Source organism: Prunus avium, chromosome 8 (assembly GCF_965620075.1).
Source record: "Prunus avium chromosome 8, drPruAviu1.hap1.1, whole genome shotgun sequence".
NCBI lineage: Eukaryota > Viridiplantae > Streptophyta > Magnoliopsida > Rosales > Rosaceae > Prunus > Prunus avium.
In genome coordinates, this window is record NC_142291.1 from 30,414,773 (window position 1) to 30,425,330 (window position 10,558).

General features: G+C 39.7%; 1 protein-coding gene and 1 pseudogene across 1 annotated transcript; one reads left to right on the top strand and one right to left on the bottom strand.

The window, feature by feature from the left end:
• Nucleotides 1–1,651: 1,651 nt before the first annotated feature.
• Nucleotides 1,652–3,076, top strand: LOC110772554 (putative F-box protein At4g22030 pseudogene; annotated as a pseudogene).
• On the bottom strand, nt 3,060–5,511 carry LOC110772546 (F-box protein At4g09920-like). Its single transcript, XM_021976984.2, has 2 exons — nt 4,070–5,511; nt 3,060–3,915 (listed from the first exon to the last, which is right to left on the bottom strand). Exons 1-2 carry the CDS (start codon nt 5,372–5,374, stop codon nt 3,706–3,708), a joined length of 1,515 nt encoding a protein of 504 aa, XP_021832676.2. The 5' UTR covers nt 5,375–5,511; the 3' UTR covers nt 3,060–3,705.
• Between the last annotated feature and the right edge of the window lie 5,047 nt (nt 5,512–10,558).

Below are 10,558 nucleotides of genomic sequence, written 5' to 3' on the forward strand. Positions count from 1 at the left end.
ACAAGTTCCTTCTGCTAACGTTGAGCAATTCTTGGATTCTACAATTGAATTTTGTGTTATATTCCTATTTAGATCGATGCACTACATATTAAGTTATATAAGGTTTGATAGGAGTTTAAATTAGGTTATACCTTAGGGCCCAAGACTTTGTGAAATAAGGAAAGTTTTGAAGCCAATTAAAGGGGTCCTATTTATTTCCTTTTGCTTGAACCGTTGCTTGATGGGCGCTTAGTGTTAGTCAAGTCGGCCCTCGATGATGAGTAGAGACGACTTGACCTAGTCCTATATAAACTTAAGACCCTGCTCTTGTCAGATATGTTCTCTAAACCTAATCTCATCATAAAGAGAGAGCTAAAACAGTTTCTGAGAGAGAGCAGAAGTCTTGAGCCGTTTGTGTCTTTTGCCTAAGTTGCTACTACTGCGATTGAATGAGTTCTAAGATCGTGTACACAAGGAAGAAGGTGCTATGTATGTCTTTTATGTATTTCAGATTGTGTGAAATATCATGGACACTTATATAAAAAATCTAACATTTCGTTCAGGAATATATAAATCTTATAACATTCTCACGGATCAGTTCTGTCGTATTATTCCATCATTTTTTTTCAATTTTTAAAAAAATACAAGCAACAATATAAACTATTCTAAATTTATCTAACTTACAGACTCGAACTTGGCTGCAATGGGGCAAGCTAACCATCCTGACAAATTTTCCTAGCTCGCGTATGCAAGCCTAAACCTGCTTTACCTTACACAATTTGGTTTACTATTTTATTACATTTTGTTTTGTTATATTATGTGTGATTTCTGCTTTCTTTTTTTTTTGGTCTGAACCACGAGGTGGTCCTGGATGGGCCCCAACTATGGGTGGCACCTTTAAGCCTTAACCACAATCCAGACTAATCCCCGCTAACACCGGGTCGAAAATAATTACTGCTTTAGGTTACTCTCATCAACTTCATTTATTTCTGACAATGAAAAGATGTTAACATGGTATTTGGTGACTTGTATTTTTTGTGAAATAATTGTGATATTATAATATAATAAAATGATCCTTTCAAATTGAGTCTTGAAAATGATATATATATATATATATATATATATATATATATATATATATATATATATTTTAAGAGCAACTCCTTTCAACATATTTTAAAGCACTAATAGAAGCAACCCCACTATTGATTCAAGTGACAAGGATCGGAATGAGACAAGTGTACCAAAAAAAAAAGACCAAACATTTAGAAAAATTATAATATAATGTTGAGGTTTGAAAACTAGTAGTCGGTAAAGAAACACTCGGTTCATCTTAAAAACCCAGTGAAGAGACCACTTCAATAAAATAGGTAGGAGGTCACAAACTTGCAAGTTGCTAGCAGCTTATTCAATTGTTGACAAGGTGAAGTACCACGCACGCAAACGTACGGTGAGAGAGAGAGAGAGAGAGAGAGAGAGAGAGTGGAGCCTTAGTGGACCAAATCTTGAACAGAGAAAATTAAAAATAAGGGAATGGGTCAGGCTGCAGGTCAGCCAAGACGGTCAATATTTTCCAAATCTGACCTCTTCCTTCCTTTCAGTTTCGGCTGTGCTTCCCCACTATAAATAACACCAAATTGGACCTTCTATTTTCATCTCAAACTCTTCTCTCCTCCTACAACAACAACAACAACAACAACAGAGGCACCAAAGAGAAAAACTCAGATCCTCTTTCATTTCAATACTCTTAACTTCACAACCAAAGAGATCCAAGAAAACCCAACAAGTTAAATGGCTTCCTTGCAAACTTCAACCCTCATTTTCTCTTCTTCTTTTTCTTCTTCATGCTGTTCTTCTTCAAGGAGATCAAATATCAACGCTGCTATCCATGTCCCCAAGCTCCCAGGAGTCCGCTTCACAGTCCCAAAAACAGCAACAAAGCTGGTGCTTGAGGGACTTCAATTGAGGGAACCAAAACATATCCTTGATAATGATTCATACAATAACCGTTCTGCCATTCCAGAAACTCCTACAGCTGCTACAACTCAGCTCTATGCAATCTTAGAAGACGTAGCAGACAGAGTTGAGATGCACAACAACATTCGCGAGCAGCGCGACAACTGGAGCACGCTTCTTCTCAACTCCATCAACATGATCACTCTCTCAGCTACACTCATGGCTGGAATTGCAGGCACTGCAGCCGGTGCTGGAGTGTCCGTTTTGGCCTTGAACATCTCCTCCACTCTTTTGTTCTCTGCAGCCTCCGGAATGCTGCTTGTGATGAACAAGATCCAGCCTTCGCAGCTCGCTGAGGAACAGCGCAACGCCACAAGATTGTTCAAGCAGCTCCAGAGCCAAATCCAAACCATGCTTGCCCTTCATGATCCTACTGAACAATATGTGAAGGACACTATGGAGAAGGTCTTGGCACTCGACAAAGCTTACCCACTTCCTTTGCTTGGAGCCATGCTTGAAAAGTTCCCTAAAAAATTTGAGCCAGCTGTTTGGTGGCCTAAAAATATTCAATCTCAAAAGCCAAGCAAACCCAACTCCCAGATGGGAAAGATTAATGGGTGGAGTGCTGAACTTGAAGAGGAAATGAGGGAAATTATTGAAGTGGTGAAGACGAAAGACATAGAAGACTATGAGAGACTGGGGAGCTTGGTGTTGAAGATCAACAAGATTTTGGCAATCTCAGGCCCTTTGCTAACTGGGGTTGCAGCCATTGGCTCTGCTTTTGTGGGCCAGGGGTCAGCTAGTGCCATCGTGGCAGTGGCTGCAGGGTCATTGGCTAGCGCAGTTAATGCTTTTCAGCATGGTGTGCAAATTGGGACGGTGTTTGAGATGTATAGGAACTGCGCTGGCTTCTTCAACAAATTGGAGGATACAATTCAAGCCACACTTGAAGAACAAGATTTGGAGAAAAGAGAAAATGGGGAGTTGTTTGAAATGAAGGTTGCTATGCAACTGGGAAGAAGTTCGGATCAGCTTAGAGAACTTGCATCAAAATCAGCTTCATCTCGTCTCGAGGGAACATCCATAGATGAATTTGGTTGCAAGCTTTTCTAAGTAGTTCATCAAATGTTGTACAAACAGAAACAGGAAAATTCATTATTTGGTTCTTTTTAGAATTTAATGATCGATTCTTTATACAATCATGCAACATAGAAGAATTAATGTTAACACAAATTTTTTACACTACAATATTCGCAGAAGAATGCGTTTGATTATTTTTGTTTCTGCATCATTTGCTGTCATGCATGACATAGAAACATTTAGTCTTTTGTTTTTCATCTATCTAATTACCAACACCACTGAAATTTACTAACTTCTTCAATAGTTTTGTTCATTGCGATTAAAATGTTATAAACTAAACCATTCTTCAACAATCAACACCACTGAAATTTCAGGAAGAAAGCACACTTAACTCTGTTCACCAACAATCTCTGCAGTCAAAGAAGCTTTTGAACAAATTATCATTCAACTAACATTTTCATTTGATCTGCATCAAATATTAACAGGTTTTGCACTCTTAAATTGTATATGCACTCGAAAACAATTCGCTTGTTAACTGGGCAAACTAATGTAAATTAATATATTTTTGTTTAAAAAAAAAATTGTGACTTCACCTTGTTTGAAAAGGAGAGAATTATTGAAACAAGAACATTGCAACGTGTCTTCGAGTGCAGTATAATAAACTGCGAGATGATATTAAAACTTGCACCTTTAAAGAATTTTCTTTCTGTACTTGTACTTGGAAGAAATGTCAGAGTATTTCATTGATAGAAACTCTGCAGAAGGTGCCAACCAAAATAAAGAGTGCCTCAAGTCACAATCTTTTGCACCTCTTGGAGAACTGATGGATACAGTAAGAGTGTTGAGAGTAGGTAATGGTGGAGGGCAGGTCCTTCTCAATTTTTTTGGGAAGATAAGAGCCTACAACAACATGCACAAGATTCAAAAACGGAAATCATGATCAGTGTGGAAGAATTACTTGCAGCAGAAGTTGGAATAGAATACAAAAAATTTACAAAATACAGAACTCAAAATCTATCAAAGCATGCATATGCAGTAAGGATGTAGAAATCACCTTGGCATCATCAACATATAGCGATATATTCTTGCAAGGTCCAAATTTTCTAAGATATTTTGTCAGAGAAGAAAAATGTTCCCATTCCACATTGGAGGAGCTTCCTACATCCAACTCTGGAATATGAAGTGTGGCCTTCACAAGATGTTCGCATCCATGAAGGTGTAGTTTAAAGTCTGGCAGGTTCGGAGCACGAATGCTCAAATGTTTCAAGTTTTTGCAACCATCCAACTGTATACTCTCAATCTGCATTGAAGATTCTGAAACCAAGGTAAAAGATTCAAGACTCTTAGCTCCACTCACTTGAACCACCTTAGAATCGAAATCTCTGACTTCCAAGGATTTGAGACTGGAAGAACGTGGAATCTTAGGTGATCTATACCATTTAGCGAAACAAAAAGATACTGACAAATGCTCAAGGGAAGGGCTCCCTGAAATTAACTGGGGGTAATACAGGTCCACAATTTCGAGGGACATTGTTTTCAAATAGGGAAGGCCTATAGGAGCTTTAGGATCATTATTATTGTCGTCCTTTACTCTCACGTACTTTAGATTCAAGGAAGTTAAAGACTCTGCACCAAGAAGGGTCTGCATGGATAAGTCATAGGATTCAAAGCAAGAAGATGAAGTTAACGACAAATACTGAATGCAAGGGCAGCCTGAAATTAATGCGGAGAGAGACGAGGCTGTGAGTCTCACTCTTCTGATGGACAGAGTTTGTAATGAGGGCAGGCTTATAGGCTGACCGCTGTACGCTATTGTCACATTCTCCAAATTCAAAATAACTAATGGCTTTGCATTGAAAAAGGTAGAGGAAAAGCAATATTGATTGACCTCATATTTATATTTGAGGCTGATATCTAATTCTTTGACTCTTCTTCCAACTGCAAAACACAACCACTCTCCAAGCTTGTCTTTGTCTTCGACTGAACTCAACGTCATACGAAGCCGGAATTTGTCCAAGCCCTCGCATTTCTGGTGGAACTCCAAACACCTGTCCAAGAAATTGATGAAGTTCGTATGTTGGAGTAGTATTATGTCAAGGTTTTCGACGCCATGTGGTGGCTCGTCCTCGTCGAAATCTAATACTGGGATTGAAGACCACAGCCCTACCCATTGCTTGCAAAGAGAGCTTATGCGGATCGCAAGTTTGGTGGGAAGGAATTGGAGGATGTGGAGGATAACAAGGACAGGTAAGTGAGGTATTGGGGCGGCGGCCTTGGAGTTTTGCTTTCCCTTCAGATTAGTCTTGTTTGTTTTTGGGTGATTTGGGATTTTTCTGCCTGCTTTGCTTTTGGTAGCCATAAAGGATTTTCTTTTGTGGGGGAGAAATCGTTAACCTGGTTTGCTATGAAATAAACCCTAGTACTGATACACCACGCCATCGTATAGTATTGTATCAGGATACCTGTATTTATATCCGTACCCGTACCTGTATTCTAGCAGAAAACTAGAATATGGATACGGGATGAATATATTATAAAAGAGTTTTTGTATATTGGGTAATCTTCTATTATATTGGCCCATATGAGAATTTTCTTTAAAAAAAATTAGCCCATTATCATAAAGCCCAACTGAGTACGTTAGGTGTTCTAAAACACATCGTTCGACTTTGGTGTGCTTCCAAGTAGTTCTGAGTTCAAGTCCTCATGATACCTGTGTGTTCCCTCTCTCCTTTCTTAACTTTGACCAAAAAAAAAAAAAAAAAAAAAAGAATAAAAGGGGGCTAACAAAACGCTGCGTATAATTTATTAGGGCACCAACACAATCAGACATATCGATTGCGTATCTGAGCCGTATCAGATGGTCAACATTTCCTTGGAAAAAAAAAAAAAAAGGGTCAACATTTCCGGAAAAAAGGTCAGCATTTTTCAGTAGTAGTGAAATTTCTGCGGTTGTTACTTAAAAAACAAAAAAGAATTTTGTAGCAAACTTTAGAAGTTCTTCCTGTTTCGTGCACTGAAGAGTACAAAAGCAACTAAATTGGCCATACAAACTCCGCAGTCAAAGAAGCTTTGGAACAAATTTTGATTTCATCTAAAGCACCTTTTTATCCCTGGCAATGCTTTACTAACCAAAAAATTCTTTCAGATGCAGGGAAACCACAACCTGCAACTTTTAAATTGTATACACTTGGAAACAAGTAATTAGTCTTGAATTCACCTTATTTAAAATGGAGAAAATTATTGAAACAAAAAACAAGGGCATTGCAATGTGTCTTCGGGTGCATCACAACAGACTGCACCATGATACCAAAATTCAACAAAACTAGACTATTGACTGAGTTTTTCTTGTGTATCAAAATACAAAGTGCACCTTTTACCTTTAAAGAATTTTCTTTCTGTACTTGTGCCGGAACGAAACGTCAGAGTATATCATTGACAGAGACTCTACAAAAGGTGCCAACCAAAGCAAAGAGTGCCTGATCAACTCAGAATCTTGTGCACCTCTGGGAGGAAGAATTAATTGCATAGAATGTCAAAAACAAAAACTTACAAAATCTATCACAGCATGCAATGGATATAGACTCAGCTCATCATCGACATGTAGCGATATAGTCTCGAAGCAATCAATTTTTTAAAGATATTTTGTCAGTGAAGAAACATGTTTCCATGGCACGGTGACTCTTTCCCCAAAAAGTTGATTATAGGATAATCCAAAGTCTGACTATCAACTGTGGCCTTCACACGATCTTTGCGTCCATTAAATTCAAGTGTAAATTCTTGCAGGTCTGGAGCACGGATGTTCAAATATTTCAAGTTTTTGCAACAATCCAACCGTATACTCTCAATCTGCGTTGAACATTCTGAAATCAAGGTAAAAGATTCAAGATTCTTAGCTCCACTTACTCGGAACGTCGTAGAATTGATATTCGTAACTTGCAAGGATTTGATACTGGAACGCGGTATATGAATATGATCAGATATTAAAGATACTGACAAATGCTCAAGGCAGGGGCTCCCTGACGTCAAACGACCGAAAGTCATGTCATCCAGGATCACCTTTTTGAGGGACATTGTTTTCAAAGACAGAGGGCCTACAGCTTTACGATCATTATTATCGTCACCTGGTAGTATCTTCACGCGCTCTAGACTTAAGGAAGTTAAAGATTTTGCATCAAGAAGGGTTTGAATGGATAACTCATAGTAGGGCTGAAGATATCCAGTTAACCGCAAATACTGAATGCAAGGGCACCCTGAAATTAATGAGGAGAGAGGATAGTAGTAATGAAGAGTCACTATTCTGAGGATGAGAGTTTTCAATGATGGAAGGTGTTAGGATCGGTTAGTGCTAGAATGAAATTGCAGAAAAATAAAGAACACCAGAAATTAACGTGGTTCGGCAATGCCTACGTCCACGGGGCAGCAATATAAACTTCTTTCACTATAACAAAATAATGGGTACAACAAGACAGATCTTACCAAGCCAATGCCCAGGGCCTGATGATTAACACAGGGAAAATATAATGACACCACACTATACTCTCCCAGTTTTTCTTCACTCACACACTTAGAGTGGTATACAAATGAATCTTGCAGATGGTGTTCTCTCCTTCTCTCTCTGCTTCTTCCCTCTAGTGCAGCACACATGACTCACTTTTTCTAAACTCTCTTACAATCACCCGCATGCACACTTGCATGTCCTTTTATATTTGAGAAAGGAAAAACCTGGAAGCCTTTAGATCTTTCTTCCAACGGATGGCAGCACCAATTGCTAGAGACATCATCATTTGCTAAAGACATCATCATTAGCTAAAGACATCATCATATCATGTTGGTTTCATCATTGTGTTGGTTATTCTCTTTTGACCACCGAAAGAATAGTTTTCCATCATGGGCTGGACCCATGGTAATATACCAACAATCTCCCCCTCTAGTCCATGAGGGAGGAATACCGTGCATGACCCCAAATTTAATTGGAGTCCATTCAAGTAGCTTTGATGCAAAAGTTCAGCTTCTGTTTAGCGACAATCTTTGTCAGCATGTCTGATAGATTCTTGTCAGTATGAATCTTCTTTAACTGCAGCAACTTGTCTTCAATAGCTTCTCTTATCCAATGATATCGTACATCAATGTGCTTGGTGCGGGAATGATATGTTGAATTCTTGCTCAAATCAAGAGCACTCTGACTGTCACAGTAGACTACATAGTCTTCTTGCTTCAAACCCAATTCTTGAAGGAACCGCTTCATCCATAACAACTCCTTGCATGCTTCTGTAGCTGCTATGTACTCAGCTTCTGTTGTGGATAAAGCAACACACTTTTGCAGCTTGGATTGCCAAGATACAGCTCCCCCTGCAAAAGTAAACAAGTACCCAGAAGTAGATTTTCTGCTGTCAAGGTCTCCTGCCATGTCAGCATCAGTAAATCCTTCTAGAATCGGTTTGGAACCACCAAAACACAAGCACATTTTAGATGTACCCTTCAAATATCTTAAAATCCACTTGACTGCTTCCCAGTGGTCCTTTCCTGGATTGGAGAGATATCTGCTCACCATTCCTACTGCATGAGCAATGTCTGGTCGGGTGCACACCATGGCATACATAAGACTCCCTACAGCAGAAGAATAAGGAATAGAAGCCATTTTCTCCTTTTCTGCATCTGTACTTGGACATGACTTCTTACTTAACTTGAAATGATTTGCTAGAGGTGAACTCACTGGTTTTGCTTCTTTCATGTTGAACCTTTCAAGCACCCGTTCAACATACCTCTCTTGTGACAACCACAGCTTCTTGGATTTCCTGTCACGAACAATACGCATGCCCAAAATCTGTTTTGCTGGTCCTAAATCTTTCATGTCAAAATACTTGGACAACTCTTCTTTTAGCTTCCTGATCATAGAAGCATCTTGACCAACAATTAACATGTCATCAACATATAACAGTAGAATTATGAATTTACCTCCCGCGAACTGTCGGATGTAGACACATGGATCTGCAAATGTCCTGTTGTATCCATGACTCACCATGAATGAGTCGAACTTCTTGTTCCACTGCCTTGGAGCTTGTTTAAGTCCATATAGACTTTTCTTCAGCTTGCAGACCATGTCTTCCTTCCCTTTAACTTTAAACCCTTCAGGTTGCTCCATATATATCTCCTCTTCTAAATCTCCATGAAGGAATGCAGTCTTCACATCTAGTTGTTCAAGTTCAAGATCCATGCTAGCTGCCATACCCAAGATAACGCGGACAGAGGTCATCTTCACCACTGGTGAGAAGATTTCGTCATAGTCAATGCCTTTCTTTTGACCAAAACCCTTCACCACCAAGCGAGCCTTGTACTTCGTCATCTGCTCATCCTTTTTCAGTTTGAATACCCATTTGTTTTTGAGTGCCTTTCTCCCTTCCGGTAGCTTCACCAGCTCATAAGTATCATTCTTCAATAAGGAATCCATCTCAGACTCCATTGCCTTCAACCATTTGTTACTGTCTTTGTGATCTATGGCCTCTTTATACGTCTCGGGCTCTCCATCATCTGTCAGCAGGATATAATTCGATGAAGGATACTTGGTAGTTGGACGTCTGTTTCTGGTGGATCTTCTAGGCTGAGCTTCAGTCTCTTGTAAGGCTGAATGCTCCCCCTGATCAAGCTCCTCATCATTTCGCTCTTCCTGATCAGGCTCCCCCTGATCAGTAATCTCTGATGTCCCTTCAGCAGCTTCTTCTAGCATGTCACCATGTGCTTCTCTATCTGAAATTAATGGGTCAACAGCCTCTTTAATCACAGCTTCAGGTTGAGCCTTCTCATCAGGGTCTGCTAGTGTTTGATCTTCATAAAAGATCACATCTCTGCTTCTTATGAATTTCTTTGCCTTTGGGTCCCACAATCTATAGCCAAATTCTTCACCACCATAACCAAGGAAGACGCACGGTGTGGCCTTGTAGTCTAGCTTTGATCTTTGCTCCTTGGGCACATGCACAAGCGCCTTGCAGCCAAACACCTTCAGATGAGAGTAAGACACATCTTTTCCAGTCCACACTCTTTCTGGAACATCAAGGCCCAAGGGAACTGATGGGGATCTGTTGATCAGATAAAAGGCTGTCATCACGGCTTCACCCCAAAACTGCTTGGATAACTTTGCAGTCCTCAGCATACACCTGACCTTTTCCATGATGGTCCGGTTCATTCTTTCAGCTACACCGTTGTGTTGTGGAGTACCAGGAACTGTCTTCTCATGCCTTATGCCATGCTTTGCACAATATTCTCTGAATTGTTGAGATGTATATTCTCCACCATTATCGCTGCGGAGACACTTGAGAAATCTCCCGGTTTCTCTCTCTACCATGGCATGGAATTCCTGAAATGTCTGGAACACCTGGTCTTTGGTTTTCAACAAATACACCCAAACCTTTCGTGAAGCATCATCAATATAAGTAACAAAATATTTATTTCTTCCTAGTGACTCCACTTCCATGGGACCACACACATCAGAGTAAACAAGTTCCAACAAATTTTCTTTCTTTGTAGATGGTGTAGAAAAACTAACTCT